The 24783-nt window shown below is 48.5% G+C and overlaps 1 protein-coding gene across 1 annotated transcript; it reads left to right on the forward strand.

The window, feature by feature from the left end:
- Positions 1 to 6640: 6640 nt before the first annotated feature.
- On the forward strand, positions 6641 to 19954 carry UMOD (uromodulin). The gene is made up of 10 exons (XM_004587082.4): positions 6641 to 6731; positions 8627 to 9403; positions 9560 to 9664; positions 10767 to 10975; positions 11897 to 12045; positions 13732 to 13977; positions 16691 to 16853; positions 17317 to 17398; positions 18230 to 18271; positions 19634 to 19954. Exons 1-10 carry the CDS (start codon positions 6641 to 6643, stop codon positions 19693 to 19695), a joined length of 1926 nt encoding a protein of 641 aa, XP_004587139.4. The 3' UTR covers positions 19696 to 19954.
- The last annotated feature ends 4829 nt before the right edge of the window (positions 19955 to 24783 follow it).

A 24783-nucleotide genomic window follows, 5' to 3' on the forward strand; every position in this document is an offset into this window, starting at 1 on the left:
CCCTTGTTTTCCCCCTCCATCTATATACCTCCCCAGATCTCCTTGAAGCTGTGTGCTTTGCATTGTTTAAACCCCAGCTTATCTTGGAAACAGTTTCTGGGTAATGGTGTCTGGAAGGATCTTACTATTTCATTGTGCTATGATATGTTGCCTACATCCCCACAGCATGGGATCCCACAAGGATAATCATTTATCTTTTATTTCTTGCTGAATTCCCAATATATAACCTACATATTGTATGCTCAGTTAATGTCAGTGGATCAAGTAGACTGGTTCACATCAGGCAGCACTCTAGCCCTCCAAGATTCATGATATCACAGTCATTCCAAAATGGGGGAGTGCAGATAACGTCTCCTGACACACATGGGATTATCTGTTCATTTCCTGTTGTTGTTTTGGTAAATAAACACAAATGACTCAAAAACAAAATAACACAGAATGATTCTCTTAGCGTTTTGGAGGAAAGAAATCAGAAGTCCTTTGCACTGGGGGTGAAGTCAAGGTGTAGCCAGGTTTGCTCCCATCTGGAATAATCAGTCTCTGGGGGTTTCCTGAACTCCTCAGCTTGAGGTTCTGCCATGGAGTCACTCCTTTGGTCTCATCCTCTCATCTCCCACTTCCTGTGTCTCTGTGTACTCCAGAAGCTCTCCTAGAGGCACCCTGATGATGGCACCCATCTTGCCCAGGCTACCTCTCCATCTCCTCACCTGGACAAGACTTCCAGAACCCCCTTTGCTGTGGAAGGCAACATTCACAGGTTCTAGGAACTTGGATGTAGACATCCTCATAGAACTTTGTTTAACCTGTCCCACACTCACCCGACTGATTTGTGCCCTTTGTCAGCTAGGCAATAAGGCCACTTGAGAGTGGGTATAGGAATCTCACAAACCAACTTGGCCTTTCCATTTCCCACCCGTTATGTTCAACAAATGCATGGTGTGCTGTCCTCAAATCTCCAGAGCCAGCTCCCACACACCATGCCTTTCCCCCCCCTCCCCCTCCCACTGCCACCACAACTTGGACTGTCCACAGCCAGATGAAGCAAGGAACAGCCTGGGGCACTGGAATGTGCCAGAGCCAAATGCCCCAACAGGAGCAGGTGTTAGTATTCAGGACACGGTACAAGCCTCACCTGAAGGCCACGTGGTTGCTAGTTGAAGGAGAGGTCCACAGGTGCTGTTGAGACTAAATCACATGAAACAGAGCTCCTGACAGGCTGCCTATGAGTCAGAGGACATGTGTGTCTCCTGCAGGTCCCCTCCTCTAACAGGAGCCTTGGGGAGGTTGGGGCTCACATAGGGGAGAGTAGTCCAGGTGGGTGGACCTGGCAATACCCCTGTATGGGGAGCATCTTCTCTGTGTCTGTTCCCAACACAGCCCAAGCTCTCATTTTGATTGTTGGCGTATATATACATCAATAGATTTTCTCAAATTCTGCATCCTTTTGCTTCCCTTTTTGGGAAAAGACCTAAAACCACGTGTCATGCTGAATGCCTCTCATGGTTCAACATGGAATGTTCTTTGCCTCCATAGGAAAGCAGGATATTATAGCGGTAAATAGGAATAATAATTGGATTTTAGTCTGAAGTTACTCTGGCTAGCTGTGTAATCTTTTTCAACATCTGTAAGTTTTTCCTCATTGTACCATGGGTTTCATTGCTGGAGACAATGTTAAAGCACTGAGATGTGTCTGATACAAAAGGGATGCTCAAAAATAACTGTCAAGATTATTTTTTTAAAAAAGATTTATTTTTAATTGGAAAGGTGGATATACACAGAGGAGAGATGAAGAGGAAGATCTTCCATCCAATGGTTCACTCCCAAAGTGGCTGCAATGGCTGGTGCTGAGCCAATCTGAAGCCAAGAACCTCTTCCAGGTCTCCCATGCGGGTGCAGGGTCCCAAAGTCTTGGGCCGTCCTCGACTGCTTTCCCAGGCCACTAGCAGGGAGCTGGATGGGAAGCGGGGCTGCCAGGATTAGAACCGGCACACATATGGGATCCTGGAGTGTGCAAGGCAAGGACCTTAACCGCTATGCTATCATACCGGGCCCAACTGTCAAGATTATTAGCGCCAAATCTCCTAACTTTAAATCAAGAATGCAGAAGCTAGAGAAAGATTGAGTAGGATTTGTTCAAAAGCACATATTTACTGCCCTGGAAGTATGTTAGAGAACAGTTGATCAAACTTGGCATGGAGACTCCTTCCTTGGTGATCTTGATAAGCAAGGCAGGGAGCACACTGCCATGAGTTGTAGTGTGCACAACTCTTGAGATATTTGGCTATGAAAAGACAAAATGAAACAGTAGGGCAGGAGATCAACAAGGGTCTCTGGAGAATGACTGATGGAAGAGAACAGCCAGGGCTAAGGGAAGAGTGAAGGTGAGAAGGAAATGTCACAGAGCACACAGGGAAAGGACTCTGCCCCACCCCCAAGAAAGAGGGCATGTGGAAGATGCCTCTAGATGCAGGGCGACCAAGAATATGAGGGAGGCATTGCTTAGTGGCTCCAGGGAAATGCACCATTAGGATTCAGTATGTGGGGCTGCCCAGAGGGTTGGGGAGGTCAGAAAAGAAAGAGGAAGTGGCCAACTAGAGAAATGCCACAGGGTGATTCAGCTATACTGAAGGAATGTGGTATTTGATTATTTATTTTGAAAGATTTTGTTTCAGGAGGCAGAATGACCAAGGGAGAAGAGAGGAAAAGGAGGAGGTAGAGGAGGATGAGAGAGATCTTCCTTCTGCTGGTTCATTTCCCAAGTGGCCACAACAACCCAGGATAGGTTAGGCTGAAATCAGGAGCTTGGGACTTCATGCTGATCTCCCACATGGGTGGCAGGGACCCAAGCACCTGGGCCCTCTTTTATTGCCTGCCCAGGAACATTAGCAAGAAACTGGATTGAAGCAGAGCAGGTAGGACTCAAACTGGGGCTCAACTGAATCTACTGTGCCACAACTCCACCTCTGTGCTTATTGTTTGAAAAGGTAGGTTTTATTGCTATGTAAGTATGACAACAAGAGCAAGACAGGAGACAATGCCAGGGAAAAGACAGTTGCTGTACTCACAAATCCTGAGAGAATGGAGCATGTCACTTGTACCATAGAGGACGAAAAGGCACTCAGGGCATGGAGGGAAGAGGGAGTGAAAGCCATTGCTGTGTTTTGCAGTGGAGGGCTGGGAGAGGTAGAGTTAGGATTGGACAGTTTCAATTTTGTGGGCTTTGGGTCATGGTGCTGGCCCAGAGAGTTGATTAGAGCAGTAGTGGCCTAGAGAGAGAGTTTCATAATCCTTACTGGGCAGCTGGTTGGTGGGCTCCCATTGGTTGCTTTGCATAATTGCAAGTATATTGTAGGCCATCTGCAGGAATAGTGAGCTCTAAATGGGGCATTGTCTCCAGGGTCAATGAGGTGAAAGATGTGAAAGCGTTAAGTACAGAAACTAGAAAACATAATCTACTTGTGAATAAGCTCTAACTTCCTTTTTCCTTGGCAGGGTTTTTGTCCAGCTAATTTCAGAAACCCTCTGGAGGCCCCACCTTACCATCCTTTTTGGATGTCCAGCCTGGGCTTCAACAGCCCCTTTGACACACAAAGGCATCTAAACATCTGGCTCAGAAAAGAAGAATGCATCCTTCATACACAAGGACACGATTATGTCTTTTTCAACAAAGAACTGCAAAAGCGAGCAGGGGTTTCTGACATATGCTTCTGGAAAAGAAAACAAGCCTGAGCATACAAGAATTTGGCAGGGAGAGAGAGAGCTTGGCAAAGATACACAACGCTCAGGGTTGGTGAGTGCTGTAGGTGGGATTGTGATCTGATGTAAAGAAAAATCCTTCTGGGGTAAAACCATTTTCAGAGAGCACTTGTACTAGTGCTGACGGTTACCCAGGCAGTAGACGAGGCAGTAGGAGAAGTGCTGAAAATGTCAAGGCCATGGTCACAATTCTAATAACTACTTAGCCCAAGTGCAACACACTTGATTTTTTTTTTTTAAACAGGATGACATCCACTCTTACATTGAATTTTTAAAAAGATTTATTTATTTTTATTACAAAGTCAGATAAACAGAGAGGAGGAGAGACAGAGAGGAAGATCTTCCGTCCATTGATTCACTCCCCAAATGACCGCAACGGCCGGTGCTGTGCTGATCCGAAGCCAGGAGCCAGGAAACCTCTTCCGGATCTCCCACGTGGGTGCAGGGTTCCAAGGCTTTGGGCCGTCCTCGACTGCTTTCTCAGGCCACAAGCAGGGAGCTGGATGGGAAGTGGAGCTGCTGGGATTAGAACCAGCGCCCATATGGGATCCTTATATGGCGCGTTCAAGGTGAGGACAAGGCAAGGCAACATTTGAAAAGCTTCTACCCACAGAGTCATCACCATTTGTCTTTACTTACATCAGCTCCTGTTAACCATGAGAACTTTGGGAGCTGGGTCGTCTCAACTTACAGATGAGGAAAATGACTTCAGGAGACTAAAAAATAAACCTTCTGTCACACAGTACAGGAGTCTCCAGGATTCAGACTAAGTAATGATGTGTCTAGTTCCTAAGGGAACTAAACTTGATGGAACTCAGATTTCTTACCTCACAAAGTGTATCAAGTCCAATGGTGTCTGAATGATCTTCTGGCTTTGATGTTGAGCCATTCTCAGATCCTCTCTCATTCATGCCTGGACCCTTAAGAAGGGGGGCAGTCTGTGCACAACTCAACAGACGCAATGAGTACCTCTTTCATTCCAGTGCTTCAGACCCCAAATCTCCTTGGGCCTACCCTGCCCTTGTCAGTGACCAACACCTTGGCACTGCTTTGCCAGTTAATTTCTAACTATGGAATCTCTTGATGCCAAAGGGGGCAAAACAAAGGTCTTGAAATTCCAGGCACAGGTGTGACCCCTCCCCATCATGTCAATCATCTGGGGTCTCTAGCTATTAGGAGAAAGAACAACAACCTTAGTCTAAAAAGGCAAACATTATGCCAAAGGCAAACAAATATCCCACCCCCAAGGAAATAGTCTCAAGAAACAGAACTGGAGAATCATGGGAGGAGAAAACACTTGCCAAGGGCACAGGTACATATATATAACAGACCTGCACTTGCGAATAGGCCACTTTGATCCTCCTGGCTCCAGGTAAGTGCCTTAGCTGTCTTCTCCTAGCCTAGCTGCTTCTCTCTCTAATCTTTTGTTGGTTTCCACTCTATTTGAGAGTGGGGAGGGAGAGAGGAAATTCAGAGTTTGCAGATTGGAGCTGGGCCTGCACTAGGTCATTATTTTGCTGGTCATTGACTTTGTGGTCTTTAGTAGGTCAACCTCCCTCCCTGTCAGTGAGCCTGAACTTTCCTGATCACAATGACTGCTATTTTCTATGCAGTCAATGAACATTATCAAGGACCTGGTATGTAGCAGGTACAGGGTCTACAATTTTAGGTGGAAGTACTTGGAATGTGCTAGGCCTTTTGTCACAGATATTGTTTTAGTGAATCTAGGGACAACAATATATATTCAGTTACTACTATGGTTTTTAAAACTATAATCACACCTCAGTGGTGGTTGAAGAAGTCATTCCATTTGTGGGTTATAGTCAGAATTTTGCTTTTAATGAAATAGACTATGGAGCAACAAGCAAATACACACTAAGGATGTATTATTTTGTAAGACTTGTATTTCACATGTATGTGTGCATGAGCACATGTGTCAGAGAGATAGCACTGGATCATGACACAAAATATTTTCCTTCTAGTTCAGTGTAGTTACAAAGATCTTGAAAATAGCACTGTAGAACACAAGTTCTTTAGCCCAGAAGTCTCTTTGAGTTGGGTCTGGCATATTATAGACACTCAATTTGTGGAAGCAATGATCTCTAATTCATAGATGGGAAAACTGAGCCGTAATGAACTACACTATCTTGCCAAATGTCACACTGTTAATGATTAGGAAAATGGAAATTAGAATCCTTGTTATAGACTCCAGTTCCTACACTTTCACCCACCATATGAATTTATTTTTGTTGCTATAAAAATTGGGGCAAAACTAACATTTACGTAGGATTGCTAGTGGGGTAAAATACCATTAGAACCAACATACATTGTGGAAATAAATTACTTCTGTAGTTGCTCATTGCAAGCCAATGTTTTACAGTATGTGAATTACATGAAGGCTGGAACTTTGTGGCCCAGCTCCTTGTTTTAAAAACAGTAGCTTATCAGCAAGTGGGTGTTGGGTAGACCAGAGAATTGAGGTAGCTGAGCTCTTCCAGGCAGCACACTGAGAGCTGACTGTTAAAATTCAAGCAGGCTCCCTTGAATAATGTTACCCTTATTTTGCTACTCTTGCTTCAACTGACTCCACACTTCAAAATCTCAATGCACTAAGAATTGGGAAGCCATGCCAGGTGATGGTTGAAAGTAAGGATGGGCTACCGTGGGGGATATCCCATCAAAGCTGCATCATTGCACAATTTCTGTGATCCACAAAATTGGCATCTTGTGGGGGTGGGTGGTCTCAAAATGGAGAGCCCCTCCCAACTGTGGGAGGAGAGCTTACTCATGCATGTGTGCTATCCATTTCTGTTTCCAGGGCTCCAGGAGTCAGAGACTGGGAAAAGCCATTCCAGAAAGAAGTAGCTGCCAAAAAACAGAAAGGATGGGGCGGCTGCTCACCCTGTCCCGAATACCAAAGATGGTGATGGCGGTTTCTTGGTTCATTACTGCTATGGCGGACAGCTCGGAAGCAAGTAAGTGTGTGTGTGTGTGTGTGTGTGTGTGTGTGTGTGTGTAAGCATACAGCAAACACTGCTGCCATCTGCAAAAATAACCCCAGCTCCTCTCCTGTCTCATTTGTGATTTGCATAGCCTTGGTTCCAAGTCTACTTCTCAGACTTAGCACTGCGTGCAGAACTTACCTGGAAATGCTGCCCGAATGTGGATTCTGGTTCAGTAGAGGCTCAGCGTGGGGCCTGAGCCTGCATTTCTGACCAGCTTCCAGGGGATGCAGATGCTGTGGTCTCGGGGCTCCCTACTGAGGGAGGCAAAGGGGCTGGATCACATCTCAGGCTTGTTGGCTCTTCACCCAAAGGCCAGCAGCATCCCAAATCCTCCCCAAAGATTCACCGGGCATGGAAGGGAGCTGAGCAGACACCAGCAAGATGTCACAGCTGGAAAGGGGCAGCAAGCTCACCGTGGATCGTGCCCCAGTGCAGGAATCCTGTTTTTCCCTGTGCATGTGGAATTGTGGCTGTTTTACATGATACAACTTAAACAGCACTTAGCACTAAGGAATGAATGCCAGGAGTGTGGGCATCATCAGGTGGGGTGAGGTGGGGAGAGTTATTTGTTTTCAAGAGGATCAGCTAAGAAGTCTTTAAAAAAGATTATTTTTATTTGAAAGGCAGATTTACAGAAAGAGCACGATGGATAGAGGGAGAGGGACTTTCTATCTGTTGGCTCACTCCCCCCAAATGGCCACACAGTAGCTGGAGCCGGGGTGTATTTGAAATCAATAGTCGGGCTTGGCAGCGTGGCCTAGTGGCTAAGGTCCTTGCCTTGATCCCATATGGCCGCTGGTTCTAATCCCGGCAGCTCCACTTCCTCTCTATCTCTCCTCCTCTCAGTATATCTGACTTTGTAATAAAAATAAAATAAATCTTTAAAAAAAAAAAAGAAATCGAGAGTCTAGAGCCTCTTCTGGGTCTTCCACGTGGGTGTAGGGGCCAAAGGACTTGGGTCATTTTTCACTGCCCTCCCAGGCACATTATCAGGGAGCTGAATTGGAAGTGGAGCAGCCAGGATCGAACTGGCTCCTGAATGGGATGCCAGCACTGGGGGTGGAGGCTGACTCCACTATACCATGGCACTGGAACCAGAAAAAAATCTTAAAGAACACGAAGACAGACAATGGAATGGTAGTTCAAACATGGACATGTGCATTCTGTGTCCAAGTGCCTGGTTTGTCTCCTGGTTCCTCTGCTTCCCAGCCTGTTGTTTGGTAAAGTGCATCTGGGGGGGAGCAACTGGTGAGCGCTCAAGTGGCTGGGTCCTGCCACCTGCAGTGTGTGTGCCTGGGACACCCAAATTGTATTCTTGGCTCTTGGTCTTATGGAGGCTGTGGGCCTTTAAGGAATAAACCAGTGACAGAGAAATTTCTCTGCCTTTTACTATCTTTGAAACAGAATGAAAACAAACTTTACAATTAAAAAAAGATTTATTTACTTTTATTGGAAAGTGAGATTTACAGAGAAGAGAAGCAGAGAGAAAGATCTTCTGTCCGCTGGTTCACTCCCCAAGTGGTCACAATGGCCAGAGCTGAGCCGAACTGAAGCCAGAAGCCAGGAGCTTCTTCCTGGTCTCCCATGTGTATGCAGGATCTCATGGATTTGGGCCGTCTTCCGCTGCTTTCCCAGGCCATGAGCAGGGAACTGGATGAGAAGTGGAGCAACTGGGGCACAAACCAGCACCCAAATGGGATTCTGGCACAGGCAAGGCTAGGATTTAGCCACTAGGCTATCGCTGGGCCCCAAACTTTACAATTTTTAGAGTGTGAGTTCCTGGGGGTGGGGGGTGAGCGAGGCAGGACTCTCTGGGTGGCCACTGGCTGCCCAAGCTCTGAGTCTGCCATCTTTTCTGTCCCCAGGAGAGTGCTTTGAATGTCACAGTAATGCCACCTGCTTGGAGGACGGGGTGGTCACCACCTGCACCTGCTTGGCGGGCTTCACCGGCAATGGCCTGCAGTGCTCCGACCTGGATGAATGCGCCACCCCTGGAGGACACAACTGCTCCGCCAACAGCAGCTGCGTCAACACGCAGGGCTCCTACACGTGTGTCTGCCTCGATGGCTTCCGCCAGACGCCCGGGCAAGGCTGCACAGATATAGATGAATGTAAGGAGCCAGGTCTTAGCCGCTGCCACGCCTTGGCCACCTGTGTCAATACTGAGGGTAACTACTCCTGCGTGTGTCCCGAGGGCTACCTTGGGGACGGATTCAACTGTGAATGCTCGCCGAGCTCCTGTGGGCATGGACTAGACTGCTTGCTCCAGGGCACCCAGCATGTGTGCGTTGATCCATGCCAGGCGTACAGCACCCTAAACCAGTTCTGGCGCAGCTCCGATTACGGGACCGGCTATTCTTGCGACACCGATCTGAACGGCTGGTACCGCTTCGTGGGCCATGGTGGCGTGCGCCTGGCAGAGACCTGCGTGCCCTCGCTGCGCTGCAATACAGCTGCGCCCATGTGGCTCAACGGGTCTCACCCGTCCAGCGATGAGGGCATTGTGACCCGCTCGGCCTGCGCGCACTGGAATGGCAACTGCTGCCTGTGGGACTCCCAGATCCAGGTGAAGGCCTGTGCTGACGGCTACTACGTCTACAACCTGACACCGGCCCCTGAGTGCCACCTGGCGTACTGCACAGGTGAGTCAGGAGGCTCCCCACCCTCCCCTGCCTCCACACCCCTCCTCACCCTCCCCACCTCTCCCCACCCTCCCCACCTCTCCCCACCCCACATGGGCATGGCGTAGGGGTGGGCGCACCCTTGTTGATTGCCCGTCTGTCCCTGTGACCCCGCAGACCCCACCTCCGTGGAGGGAACGTGTGAGGAATGCGGTATTGACGAGGACTGCAAGTCTGACAACGGCAGGTGGCACTGCCAGTGCAAACAGGACAACATCACAAGTGAGGCCAGTGTGTTGGGGTGGGGAGGAAGGGCGCAGTGTGACTGGGAGCGGAGCCACGACGCTCTGTGTGAGATGGGGGTCGCGAGCCTGAGGCCTAGGGTGTAGGTCTCCAATTCACCGAGTCTCTATGCTTGCACGCACCGCCACAAGTCTGGCAAGGGACAGCTGGCAACGCCACCAGGGAACCAGGGGGAGCCTGGGACGCTGCCTGAGTCACATTCCCGCAGCACCATAACACGGGACTGCTGGCCACTTGGCACCCTGTCTCAGTTTCCTCACATGTCTGATTATTGAAGGTGACTAATATTTCCCACATGGCAGTCCCCATTGTGGCCAGGTGCAAACGCCACCTTTACAATTGTGCTCTACTGTCCAAGCCCCACCTATCTGCACGGTGATTTGGGGTGTACCCTTGGCTGTCTTTAAATTGAATCTTTTCTTCTTCAAAGTAAGATTAAAATGCTGATGGTCACTGTTCTCTATGGTGCTAGATGGGAGGTTAGCTAAAAAGCAAAGCATCACTATGTTGTATATGGTGAAATACATGAAATTGTTCAGTGTATATAAATAAATACATTTTTAGAAAGCAGAAAAACTATAAAATAAGTAGGATAAGAAAGCAAGATTATCCTTTCTAGCAGCAGTACAATATCTTAATAAAATGAGTAAAAATAAATATTGAAGATGAAGAGACTTCCATTTAAAGATACCTTAAAAAAAATTTAGCTGGACGTTGTAGTCTGTCCCACACTCTGAATCTGAGGTTTACTATCTAAAAGGGAAATCAACCAGTAAGTAGCATAAAAGAATTCACAACAAGCAAGGAGTGATGGGACTTTTCCTTTTTATGGGAAAAGCTGAGATTCAGTGTTCTGTGACACTGGCACGGTGCATAAGGAAGTTGGGCTGGCTGGTTGGTCTCACCCAGACATGCTCAGTCTTTTGTCTTGATACCTGCAAGCCAAGATGCTTAAAGCACTGCAGCTGTCCCGCTGGCCCAGCCAGCTCTGCCAGGCTCCTGGGAGTGTGGGCTAGACCCTTGAGCTCCAGCCACAGCTTCCCCCTACCAATCCCTCAACCATGCCCCCTGACTATTCCAGATATTAACCAGCTGGAGCGCAGTTTGGAGTGTGGAGTCAGTAACATCAAGGTGTCGCTGAGCAAGTGCCAGCTGAGGAGCCTGGGGTTCCAGAAGATCTTCATGTACCTGCGTGACAGCAAGTGCTCTGGCTTTGATGAGAGAGGCAACCGGGACTGGGTGTCGGTGGTGACTCCAACCCAGGAAGGCCCCTGTGGGACCCTGATGACGGTATGTCCAGACCAGGGGGTACACAGACTGGTTTGAACCCCAGCTCCTCCTCTTATGGTGGTAGGAGTTGGGGGAGTCATTTAGCTTGACTGCATCTCAATTTTCTCAACTATATAAAGGGAAACTAGTAAGACCTACACTGTGAGGGTGTTGAGAAAATTACATGGGTTCCTGTGTTTACAGTGATCAGGATAGAATTAGGGGCAAAGGTCTCAGAAGAAAAGGACAGAGAGAGAGCAAGCTGTGGTGTAGGCACCCATTTTACAGATGGGAAAAGTCAAGCTTGGATGGCAATGTGGTTCCCAGCAAGTACGTATCAATGCCAGGTTCAGAAGGAGGTCTGCTTGGTTTTGGTGGTCAGGGGAGGCAGGATCTGTTGTCATTAGCATTTGGAGAACCAGGTCCTCCCGTCCATGGACCTTTTCAAAGGTTTGCCTGAGTGAAGTGTTGTTTCCTCTTGCATCTTAAATGCCTTGCAAGAAAAAAGAGGGAAAACAGAGGAAGACAGAAATGAGTCATCTGCACCTGCTGAGGATGGTGTTTGCAGTTCCATCCATGACAATCAGGCTCTTCAGTCCAGGAGAGAGGAAGCATGCAGCAATGGAAACAGCCCAGGCGCATGAGATTCCCCATGCAGTGGACAATGACACAGTTACTAGGACCCCCTATCTCCTTCCCCATGATGTAGGAGTGAGGTGACTTGGTTTCTCAGGGTCCTCAAAGGGCCCAGTGCCATGCTGCAGAAGGAACACCTAGTTCAGAATGTAAAGTGGGATATGTGTTCCTATGTGGTCACTGTTGTCATTTTTTATCACCAAGACTGGGAGGGCAGCTGACAGGTGAGAGAGACAGACTGTTTGACTTAGTAATCTGACTCCAGTTCTCACACACTTCTCTCCTACCCCTGCTCCTTCCGCACAGAGGAATGCCACCCATGCCACCTATAGCAACACACTCTACCTGTCCGATGAGATCATCATCCGTGACCTCAACGTCAAAATCAACTTTGCCTGCTCCTACCCCCTGGACATGAAAGTCAGCCTAAAGACGACCTTACAGCCTGTGGTCAGGTGTGGCAGGACAGAGTCCCCAGGGCCCCTGGATGGCTCTGTCCAATACTCCCTTACCAATGAGGTCTTTCACAACCCTGACAACTGCCACCCTTAGGATGCTGGCGGTCAGGGCTTGGAGTCAGGGTTGCCCAGTGTAGGAGCTCAGCTGCCCCTCCTAGAGCCTGGTGCAGGCTGGGTCATGTGCTAACCAGATGGCTCTGAAAAGTTCTTTTTGTTCTGAGTGTCAGTCCTTTCATTTGTGAAATGGGTTTATTGATTCTCATTCTGCTTTTGCTAGGACAAGAAGAAGCCATCTGTAGATACAAATCAGATTGTAGTGTCTCTGGCTTTTCAGAGGGGAGGGAAGCAGTAGCTCTCAGTTCCACCTGTTAAGGGGTTTCAGGTCGTTTGCACCCCCATGTGTGGACCTCAAGTTCCTCTTTCTCTGTCACTTGAAGGAGCTTGATTAAAGAGGTGTTTGCAAATCCTGTTCCTTTGAGGTGCCTTGTTGGGTACAGAGACTTTGGGGATGAAGAAGAGAGGTTCCACCTATAGCAAGTGTGGGAGGCTTGATCTCTCTCTCTCTCTTTCTTAAAGAATACCCTCTTTGGTAAATAAAGTTGTCTTTCAGTATAATGAATCAGAGGCCATGGCTGGAAAAAAAACTAATTGCCATAATCCGTGGCATTTGCTGAGTGCTGCCATATGTCAGCCTTAAGCCTGGTACTCCCCACAGCACATTTGCTACAATCTTGCAGCAACCCTGGGAAGCGTAGGCATGGTTGGTGGTGGGATTCCTGTGGTTGTGGTGTGGCACTGAAGCTAAGAGAAGGCTGTCCCAAGATGTGAGGTTTAGTAAGGGGCAGAGCTAGGATTCACAACCAGTCCTTGAGCCTACCATGGCCTTCCATTTGAAACTTGCCTGTGTTTTTATGTTCTCTGCACCCATCAGACTCAGGGAAGGGCAGTGGTAGCACCAGGCTGGCTGGGGTTGGGGGGAAGAAGCTTGCTCAGTGCAGGCCTTTGGCTGGAGCATCACTAGGGTCCATGCTCCAGGGGCAACTTGTGGGTACAACACTAGATCTAGATTGGCTTGGAGATTTTGCCCCAGCAAAATCCAGCCTCACCTGTAAGCTAATAGCCATCTGGCTGGGCCCTATTTTGTGCAGTGTCAGTGGGACAATGTCCTGTGTGAGATCATCTGGTGAAATCCATATTGGAGTGGCTGTGTTTAGTGGTGTTAGAGATGACCCTTTATAAGCCCAATCTCTCATGACGCAGCCAGGACACAGGCCTGGGAGGTTCATAACTGCTCATTCCTCTTCACTTGTTCCAGGCTGAGAGTAAAGAAGGAGATTGGGTAATTCCTTCAAGGAGCTGCTTGCTCCATCTTGAAGGTTACATGGGTAGTGATGACCACCCAGTGAAGGTTGCTAGCATTATCACCAAGGAGCTCATTGGAAATTTAGTACTTTGGCCTCATCCCAAGCCCGTTGAGCCAGAGCCTGCATTCCCACCAAATCCTGAGGTGACCCAAGGGTGCACACTGCAGTGTGCCAAGTGGTGGTTGGAGGGACCTACTCCTGTTTTTTGCACCCAAACGCACATAATGGCAAGGCACTGCCCAAGAACACTGACAAGAAAGGGTGGCCCCAATCTGACTGTCCTCTGCCGGTTCTCCCACCAACTCCTCTTCCCCTACAGTTCCTTGAACATCAGCATGGGAGGGACAGGCATGTTCATCGTGCAGATGGCGCTCTTCCAGAATCCTACCTACACACAGCCCTACCAAGGCTCCTCAGTGACCCTGTCCACAGAAGCCTTCCTCTACGTGGGCACCATCCTGGATGGGGGTGATGTGTCGCGCTTTGCACTCGTGTTGACCAACTGCTATGCCACACCCAGCAGCAATGCCACAGACCCCATAAAGTACTTCATCATCCAGGACAGGTGAGGCAAAGATTCCATCCCTTCAGCGGAGGTCTTTGGGTCTGAAGCAGGGAAAAGTCCGTTCTTATTGTTCTTTTAACTGACACTGCTGTCCACTCTGAATATAGGCATCAACAATGTAAGTGCTAATATGTGGAAACGTTCACTGGCACTTTCTAGTGGCCATGTGTGAGGATTTGCATCAGTCCTTATTATCTAATGCATGAATATGCACATATATGGTTTTGTAAACATGTATTTATGTAGAACATATAAATGTGAGTATATGCATACACATATGGATATATCAAATGTTTAACCGTTTGAGAAGTGTTCTTCAATTTTAGTTTCCTTTAAAATCCTTTGCATATTTTATGTACTGAAAGTGTTATTTTTAGAAAAACTTATGTATTTGAAGGAGTGAGAGAGGGAAAGGGACCCTTCATTTATCCATTCATCCATCAACTAGTTTATTGCCCAAATGGCTGCAGTAGCTGGAACCAGGCCGGGCTGAAGCCAGGAGCCAGTAACTCCATCCACAGGGGTGGCAGGGGATCCAAACACATGAACCATCATCTGCTTCCTTCGCAGGCACCTGAGTAGGGCGCTAGATCAGAAATGGAGCAGCCAAAACTAGAACTGGGCACTGTGGTATGACATGTAGGCACCCAAAATAGCAGCTTATCCCACAGCAACCCAATGTCTTCCTCCTAAAATATTGTTGTTGAGGAGGAACACACAGTGTTCACCAGAGGGCAGAGGGGTCCATGACTCAGAAGATCTTAAGGCACCAGGTTGCCTGGCACCTAGTTGGGAGAGGGATGAGCATGGTTAGCCAGAGGCCAGGTGAAACAGAGGACACAGGTGCCTTTTCCTCAAGGAACACGAGCTGCCTGAATACCACATCAGGGAAGAAGGAGCTTGTGTTCCCATTCAGGAGCTGAACAGGTGCTTAGAGAGTTTGCTGGGCATCAAGCTTAGGGATGCCACAGGGAGTTAGGGAGGTGAACCCCTGTCCTCCTGGCCTGCAATGCAATGCTAAAGAAATATACAGGATGTGAATGACAAGGAGGCTATAGAATAAATGAAGGGGAGGCAGGAGAGGAGTCCTCGCCCGACCTCCTGGGATCAAGGAGCAGTTGCAGTTGAGTCTAAAGCACTTGTCTTTCTGTTAGCTGGAATCTCCCTCTGCAATAAAAGCAAAGTGGAAGTGTGGCTTAGGGCCGTTGGCAAGTAACAGTGCCTAAGATTTACTAACACTCTTCAGTTTACCTTGTGCTTATAGAATGGCTGTTTTAGTTATGCCGAGTGATAACCAATTTCCTATGTATCATTACAACCTTGAAGTACTTCTAGAAAATAACTATTTCAATAAAAGCTGTAAATGAACTTGAAAGAGTTCAGGTAGTAATAACACAGGTGTTGGGACATGCAGGAGAAAAATCAGGAAGATGGCATTTGGATACGATCAAACTTAGTGGTAATTTGGAAAACACAGGCATGGCCCTGCTGGAGGTTTCCTGGAGATTTGAGTTCAAATCCTGGCTTTGGCATTCTTAGTTCTGAGATACAAGTTAGTTCTTCTCTTAGGATATTTGTTTTTTCCCATCTGCAAAATGGGGATAAGTAATACCTCTTGAAAAATTCCTGGGGTTTTTAAAGTTTGTTTTTCTTCAGATAAAAGTACAGCAGGTACATTGTAGAAAGCTTGGGAAATTTTGAGAAAGAAGAAGGAAGAACACTGGGGTGTGTCTGTGTGTTTTGGTCTGGCTGTGGGTTTGTGTGTGCAAGAGGGGCTGGGTTGAGTATCATGGTCTTGGAGAGATGCCAAGAACATTACAAGATGCAAATGAGAAGGGGACAAGTCGGGAGAATGGTGAAGTTGGATGAGGGGACCCTTGGATGTCCAGCTTGGGTTGATGCACAGGGCTGCCTGTGGTCCGGCCAGACGCCACCCTGTCTGCTTCTAGACAGGTGGGTCCACTTTACCTCAATGTTTTTATTCTGCCAAGTGAAGTTTGCACTTGGGTGATCAGCTCTGAATCATGGGGAGCACACAATGGAGGGGAAATGCACCCTGAAAAGTTCCCTGCTCAGTTCTCAGAGTCAGCATTCAACCTTTCTCCTGAATCAATGTTGAGCAGGAAACAGCAGAGAGGGCACCCAACTGGCTAGCTCCGAGCCTCCGGGTTTCTAACCCTGGCAGCCATGTGCAAGTCCTTGGGCTGTGGCTTTTTCATTTTGTCTTTCTCTTCCTTAGTGTGTTTGGTTGGGCACGGTCGTGTGTGTCTGAAGATGGGTGCACCTGCCCCCACATGGTCTCTAGCCCCTGTTCCTCAGAATGTTCCCTTGTTATAATTAGTCCAGGCCTATCAGTGTAAATTTGTAATTGATGAGGCTTTAATGCCATTTCCTGAGAAATCAGAAACTGCTGATATGTGGATGGTTGTAACATCAGATACACTTATGACATTCTTGCTTTTGCGTCAAATGGTCAGTGCTTGCCATGCATCCCCTTCTGTTCTAAGCTCTGTGAAAAATTAGCTGATTTAATCCCTAAAACCATCTTAGGATGTGGGCAGTGATGACCACCCCTGCGTTCCTTATGTGTAGGTGGGAAAATTGAGGCATAGGGAGATGAAGAAAGTTGCCGCAGTAACAGGGCTAATACAGGTGGTCGAGCAGTATCTTGCTTTGACGGTATGTGACATCACCTCTATCCTCCATCGCCCAGATGCCCACACTCTAGGGACTCAACCATCCAAGTGGTGGAGAACGGGATGTCTCCGCAGGCCCGGTTTTCCGTGCAGATGTTCCGGTTTGCAGGGAACTATGACCTGGTCTACCTGCACTGTGAGGTGCATCTCTGCGACATCGTCAACGAGAAGTGCACGCCTGTGAGTGCCCTCCGTGCCCTCGGCCTGCAGAACTCATCCTCTCTCTCCCCCAGCCCCCATAGCCAAGGCAGCCAGCTACCGCTGCATCTCAGCACTCCCCTGTTAAACTGGGAGTGGAGGACAAGGGAGATGGGATGGGTGTGGCTATAGGGGAAACCTGAGCTCCTGGGAAGTTGGGTGGGAAAGCTTTGGGCTTGGGTTCTATCTGAGCTTTCTAAGGCTCTGCAGCAGCACTTCAAGGTAGGTAGTACTTGTCTCATTTTCAGGACCAGGAGAGGCTCAGAGAACTTAAGTAATGGCCCAAGGTCATGATAAATTGTAGAGCTAAGTGACATCACCTCTATCCTCATGTGTCCCCATGTGTCCTGATCTTGCCTCTGCCTACCTCAACTCATGTGCACCTGCCAGGGTCATGTGTGGTCTCTCTCATGACAGATTTTCTTGGTCACTCTCTTCCCTGCAGACCTGTACTGGAACCAGAGTTCGAAGTGGAGGTTCCATTGACCACTCCCGGGTCCTGAACTTGGGTCCCATCACACGGCAAAGTAAGAATGGTTTCTGGCTGGGTGGAATGGTTGCAGGGAGAGAGTGTGTGCACCCAAAACCTGGTTCCCCTTGGGATCTTCCTGGGATCTAAAGGACTGGTGGGGAGCTAGTGGATCCTTGGGGGTTGGAGGGCACTTGGAGCATAAACTGTCTTTGATGAATATTCAGTTCTCATGAATAATGCATTCATTAGTTCACTGTGTGCCAGGCTCCAGGGTGAGAGGTTGAGGATCTTTTGGTGAGCAGAAACAGATGTAGCATTATTCATGTGGAGCAGGCGGATCCTTGCAAGAAGTTTTGTTCAAACTCAGTTGGATTTGTTCAAAGCCATGGCCTTCAGGGAAATGAGGGAAAAGAGCTTTTACAACAGAGGGAAGCAGATTCCATCTAGGAGACTGGGAAGAATGAGGCTGGCATTTTGAAACTATGATGGAGTGAACCAAGAGGGGAAAGGGAAAGCGGGTAGAGGCAGCGACCCCCAGGTAGGGGTGCAGCATGGGCCAAGGTCCTGGGGGAAGAATGGCCCAGCTGCTGGAGGAACTACGAGAAAGCCTGGAAGCCTGAAATTGGCGAGGGATGAACAGGTGCAGGCAAAGCTTGAGAAGGAGGTAGAACATTATCATTCTGGCTAAAGTTTTGTGTCTTTCTCTGGAAAGCAGTGGGGAGACACTGAAGAAAGTGAAACGGAGGTGTTCACTAAACCAGATTCAGGGTTCGGAAAGCACACTTTGGGTTCAAGGAGACAAGCAGGTTCCGGGGGCTTCCCCCTTCACTCCTCCTCACCTACCTGCCTTCTTGTTCTAATGATGCCTTCTGTTTCCTTCCCAAAGATCTCCAGGCTGCAATCTCGGGGGCTGCTTCCAGCAACATGGGTAAGTACAGCTGCTCTCTGCCCAGGACTCTGCTCCAGAATGCCACAGAGCTTCTCTCTGTGAGTCTCAGGGCCTGCTTGGCCTGAGCTCTACAGAGGCGACCATGTCTATGGAGACATTTGGGCCTAGGGCGTCTTTCAGTGGCTCCTGTTGCATAGGGACATGGGTTCATGGGACTGTGAGTCAGGCACATTTGCGCACATACGGGAGGTCACGTGTGTTTGCTCTTCTCTGCACACGCAGATGTGGTTGCCTGCATGCCTGTGCTCACACACACACACACGCTTCTTAAGAGCCTGTGCCCCAAAGGGAAGGCACATCCTCTCGTCTGTATCTGGGCATTTTTGGGGGTGCCACAACTCCTCTCCAGCCCCGTTTTCAGAGTTCACTAGCAGGTGACTAAGAAGTGTTGAGTGCTACTATGTGCCAAGACCCACACATAGCGCTGGGCTGAACACAACGGAAAAATTAGGAGCCTCCATTTGTTTGTTTCTTTGCCCCCTTCAACGTGAAGGCCAGGAGCTGGGGTGGGGGTTGTTCCTATGGCTCTAGGTTTTCTACAGTGGCTGAATCGTCTGAAAATCGAAATGAGAAGTCCGCTCAGGCAACAGTCACCCTTCCTGTCTCCCGGCACCTAGACGCGTGGTGGTGTTACATCAGCCGGTGTGCAACCTGAGCTAGCTCAGTCTGGGTCTTGGGCTCGGAACGGGAGAGTCAGGTGTTCCTGTGAATGCCTACCCTGCCATGGTCTCTAGGGATGGTTGCATAGCACCAGCACTGCCCTAGAGTGTCCTGTCGTGGAGGATCCCAAGCTTTAACTAGAAGAAGGATGAAATTCATTCATCTGGGAGGGCACCTGTTTATGTCTTTTTCCACTGACGGTGAGCACTTTTTTCTAACTGATTAGAGAAAGAAGAATCTTCGTTTAAAGCTGATTTATTTGAAAGGCAGGGGGGCAGAGAGAAGGGGAGAGACAGAGGGAGAAAGAGATCTTCATCTACAGGTTTGTTCCCCACGTTTTCAGAGACAGGCCAGGCCCAAGCCAGGAACGCACCTGGATCTCCATGTGGGTGACTGGGTCTCAACACTTGGGCCATCTTCTACTGCCCACCCAGGCACATTAGCAGGGAGCTAGAGCAAAAACATACAGCAGCCAGTTCTCAAATTGGGGTAAGATGTCTGAATGGCAAGCAGAGGTTTACTCGGCTGCACCACACGCCAGCCCCAGAGGCTTCCTTTCTTTTCTGAGCGACGGTCTGGAGAGGGTGTCCCTTTCCCATTGGTGCCGCAGTGGTAATGTCCATTCCTTCACACACAAACACCAAGTGCTGGCAGTGAGGCCATGCAGGCTTTCTCTTTCAGGGCTCCTCAAAGTCTGGCTGCCTCTGCTTCTCACGTCCATCTTGACCCTGGCAGTTCAGTGATGAGGGTATGGCAAAAAAGCCTGTGTGCTGCGCTACCAGGACCCCCTTCTGCTGGCCAGGAGGGCGATTCCGGCTGCTGCTCCTGCCACAGGATCGGAGCTCATGCTTCAGCCAGCCAACTCTTAGATCCTGCCCTTCAGTCCCTGCTCTTGCAACTTGTCCATGTCTGTTAGCACTGCCTGCTCGCCAAGTGGGACTTGTGACAAATCTGCTCATGAGACCCCCATCAAGTGTGGCAAAATAAATATTTGAGAAGTTCGGTCTTGGAAGTCATTCATTCATTCATTCATTCAACAAGTACTGACTGAGCGCCTACTGGCTGTAGGCACTGTCTGTGCATGAGGGATCCTGTGTTGGGAGAAAGCAGACCCTACCTGTGTCTTCAAAGGAGTTCAGACCCCATCCATATCTTCAAGGAGTTCACAGTCTGCTCCGAGACTGGGTTCAGCCCAGGTTCTGCTGTGTGACCTTGGACAAGAGACACAAAATTTCTGTGCTTCATACCCTCCATTCATTCATGCATTCATTCTTCCCCCAAAATGATGGCTAAGCACTAATGTATGCATGACTTTGTGTGAGATGTTAGGAACAGGGCAGGGAGCAGGTGAAAAAACAGGTGAAAAGTTAGACACAGTCTTGCCTGCCTGGGCCTGGTCAATGAGAGAATGCATGCAGGCAGCTTCCAAGCAGGTCAGGTGCTTTGGATGTAGGGGCTGTTAGATGGACATCTGCCGCATCTGTGTCGTGGATGTGACCATGAGGCCTCCATGAATGCCATTTTGCTTTCCACAAGCATTCTGTGCAGCAGGTGCTATGCTAGGTAGTGGGGCGACCCCAGTGGGTAGGATAAGCATGATCCCATGTGTCCCTAGATGAATGAGAACTAAGCCAGACAATGGCAGTCCCAGGTATACCCTGATATGCCCTGCACTGGCTGAACGTTTCTCTCTCAGTCCTGAAGACCACACCAGCAGTGGGGAGCAGACTCTCGCCATGGTTATAGAAGGTTCACCAGGCTTGCCAGTTGGGGGTAGGGGTTGGTACACACAGTCCACCTGGGATTGCTGGACACCGGATCCCAGGCTACCGCAAGCCTGTTGGACTGCTTTGCCAAGTGAGTCAGAGGCCGCCAGTGCTGATGGGAACTCTCTGCCTGACTGCCAGCTGCCTCCGGGAGCTGCAGCTGCGATTTTCCTGCAGAGGAGGCCAAGGCCTCATGCTATTAGGACCATATGATCCCAGGGAAAATCACAAGTGTCTATCAGCAAACAGGGGGCGCGAGGACAAAATAGCTGTTGGTAAGGGACATCTTATCACCCACAGACCGCACTGGATACAATCACCTCTTACTTGTGCATAACAGCCTGACGTAGGAGGCTGCTCCCAGCCAGGTCTTTGATCAGTCTGTATTCAGGGGGCTTGGCTGACCTTGTCTGTTCTTCACCTCAGGTACAACAAAACATTAAGGGAAAGTCTGGGCCAAGAAAAATAAAACCAAGGCCAAAGACAAGAGCTGGGGAGGAGGAGGAGAGAGAAATGGCATCAGAACAAGGCCCTGGTTTCGCTACATTCTTTGCTTTGTCCATTCCTTTCTTGCTGTCTGTCAGTTCCTTATTTACTTCCATATACTCAACAGATACTTTGGCCACAAATTCAAAACTAGGCGCTTGTCTGGATAGCAAGCAAATAGCAAGTAAGCAAAACAGGGCCCTGGCTCATGAGGGAAGTACAGGGGAAAGGAGGAAATGGTTAAACAATAATAGCAATGTCAACGACGGTGGATGGTGGCAAGTTCAACGCAGAAAAATATGACACAAGAAGAGGAATAGAGCAGAGAATGCTATTTTTCATGGGATGATGAGGTATGGTCTCTGATAAGCAGAGACTGAGAGAAGTAAAGGGGGTTATATGAAGAACAGTACAAGCAGACAGAGCAATAGTACAAAGGCTCTGAGTACAATCTTGCGTTTTGCTATAAGGCTTAAGGCCTGACTCTCAGCATAGAGCGTGGAGCATGCTTATGGTGATCCTGTCTGATTGTTTTCCCTGACAAGCAGTCACCGGATGCCGGTTAGCACTGCAGGGATGAGAGCTCTGTGCACAAGCACCTTACAGCACTCAGAGGGCAGCCAAGAACTGAGTGGGTAACTGAAGGGGATTTGGATCAGCCCCCAGAGACCTGGGAGTTGAGATGTGAAACACAAGGCAGTTGACAGCATTGAGAAGGGAGTCCTGTGAAAGGTGATGAGCAGGAGGAGACCACACATACAATGATCCAGGCAGAGGCAAGAGTGCATGCTCAGGTTTGGATGAGCTTAAGAGTTCAGAGAGCATAGATGGTCTGCAGCATGGAGTGTGCCCTGGAGAAAGCTCAGTCAAGGTGGAAACTGGGAGTCAGGGTGGGTCTGGGAGCTTAGCCTGAGAGTGATGGGGTAACACTGGGAGATGGCACTGTGGCATCTGGGCGCAGGGTAGAGGACACAAAGAGGGCAGTAAGAAGGATGACACAGCCTAGCAGTGAGGAGGTCTGCGATCCATACTGGGGTACCTAGGTTTGATTCCAGCTCCAATTCCTGCACCAGCTTCCTGCTAATGTAAACCCTTGGGGGCAGCAGTGACTGCTCAAGTAACAGTTCTTGCTGCCCACGTGGGAAACCTGGATTGCATTTCTGGCTGCCAATTGCAATCCTAGCTTAACCCCGGTTGTATAGGTATTTGGTAGAGTAGATGGAAGAACTTTCTCTCAAATAAATAAATAAATGATCTTAAAAAAAAAAGATGTATTGATTTTTATTGAAAAGGCAGATCAGATTTTATGGAGAGAAGGAGATACAGAAAGAAAGATATTCCATTTGCTGGTTCATTCCCCAAGTGGCTCAACAGCCAGAGCTGAGCCAATCTGAAGCCAGGAACCAGAAATGTTTTTGGGGGGCCTCTCACATGGGTACAGGATTCTATCGCTCTCCCAGGCCATAAGTAGAGAACTGGATGGGAAGTAAAGCAGCCTGGACACAGGCCGGTGGCTATATGGGATCTCGACTCTTGCAAGGTGAGGATTCAGTCATTGAGCTGACATGCCAGGCCCAATACATACAAATTTGTCATCAAAGAATGAAAGCAAGGAGACTTACAAACAGCTGTTAGAGGCCCGAATTAGGATTGGTGAAGGAGGGTAGAGACAGGAAATAGTTGAAAGTTGGTGACCATTATGAAGTGAGCAATAGGGGGAAAGGAAGACTTCAGAAATGCAGGTGCTAAGTGTTCGTCTTGGAAGATAGGGTGGGCCGAGGGCCTTTGGTAACAGATGGCCATGCAATGAGGAGAAGCCTCAGGGGATGGATGCTTTAAGATTTGGGCCTGTTGTTGAGTTGGAGGGGTGCCACCTGTTACCTTCCAGGAGGCAATAAGGGAGAGAGGTCTGAAGCTCAGGAGCAGAATCCGAGCTGGGGCTGGGAATGGTCCTTTTTTTTTTTAAAAAAAGATTTTATTATTATTGAAAAGCCGGATATACAGAGAGGAGGAGAGACAGAGAGGAAGATCTTCCATCCGATGTTTCACTCCCCAAGTGAGCCGCAATGGGCCAGTGCGCGCCGATCCGAAGCCGAGAACCAGGAACCTCTTATGGGTCTCCCACACGGGTGCAGGGTCCCAAAGCTTTGGGCCGTCCTCAACTGCTTTCCCAGGCCACAAGCAGGGAGCTGAATGGGAAGTGGAGCTGCCGGGATTAGAACCGGTGCCCATATGGGATCCTGGGGCTTTCAAGGCGAGGACTTTAGCCGCTAGACCACGCCGCCGGGCCCGGGAATGGTCCTTGAAACCAACAGGTGAGTTGTATGTGGAGTGACATGAAAAATGGGATCCTTGACCCTTGTTAGAAACTGCAGAAGGAAGAGGATCCTGCAACACAGCAGGTGGATCCCAATAGGTACCAGATATTGTTACAGGGGAGCTAAGAAAAGGAGGGTACCCGGAGAATAGGGCAGGAGAACATGCCCAGTGGACTTGGCCATGAGATGACCCTGGCTGAGACATGTGGGCCATGTGGTTTACATGGAAATGAATGGTCAGAAGGGGCCGAAGGAGCTGGCTTTGAAAAGGAGGAAGCTTTGACTAGCATCTCCATATCTCCTTCCCTATTCTATCCTAGCCTCTGGAAAGTCCCACTCTACTTTCTGTTCCTATGAACTCAATGTTTTTGGAATCTACATATGATTAAGATAATGTGGTATTTGTTTTTCTTTTCCTGTGTGTGTTTTTTTTCACCTAGCTAGTCTCTCAGGTTCAGCTGTGCTCTCTAAATGGACAGGGTTTTCTTCCTTTGGAAGCGAAATAAAATTCCATTGTGTATTGATATCCCTCTTTATCCAGCCCTCCATGGAGGGACATCTAGGTTGATTCCATATCTGGGTTATTGTGACTAATGCTGCAATAAACCCAGGAGCACAGGCATCTCTTTAACATGTTGATTTCATTTTCTTTGGACAGAGATCTAGAACAATATTTTTGAATCATATATATATACACACATATATGTTTATATTTTTATTTGTATTTGCTTTGAGGAACTTCCATCCCATTTTCCATATTAGCCATACTAATTTGTATTTTCCTTAGTGTGCAAGGGTTTCCCTTTTTATTCATATCCCCCTCAAAATACTTAGAGTGGACATGCTAATTGAGGTGAGGTCATACCTTGTTGTTGATCAAAGAGCTGCACTAATTCATATTTTTCCAAAGTACCTGCTAATTTCTACTCCTACGAATCGTCTGCTAGTGTTTCCTTTTCTCCACATCCTCACCAACATTATTTAAATTCTTTGATTATAGCCATTTTAAATGCCAGTCCACTGGTGGTAAAAAAAAATGCATAATTGCAGTTAATAAGAGCAATACGTTTTAATGTATCTATTGGGCCCAGCACAGTAGCCTAGTGGCTAAAGGCCTTGCTTTGCACATGCCAGGATTCCATATGGGTGCTGGTTCACGGCCCTGTGGCCCCACTTCCCATCCAGCTCCCTGCTTGTGGTCTGGGAAAGCAGTTGAGGATGGCCCAAGGCCTTAAGACCCTGCACCTGCGTGGGAGACCTG

This window comes from Ochotona princeps, chromosome 24 (assembly GCF_030435755.1).
Source record: "Ochotona princeps isolate mOchPri1 chromosome 24, mOchPri1.hap1, whole genome shotgun sequence".
NCBI classification, from domain to species: Eukaryota; Metazoa; Chordata; class Mammalia; order Lagomorpha; family Ochotonidae; genus Ochotona; species Ochotona princeps.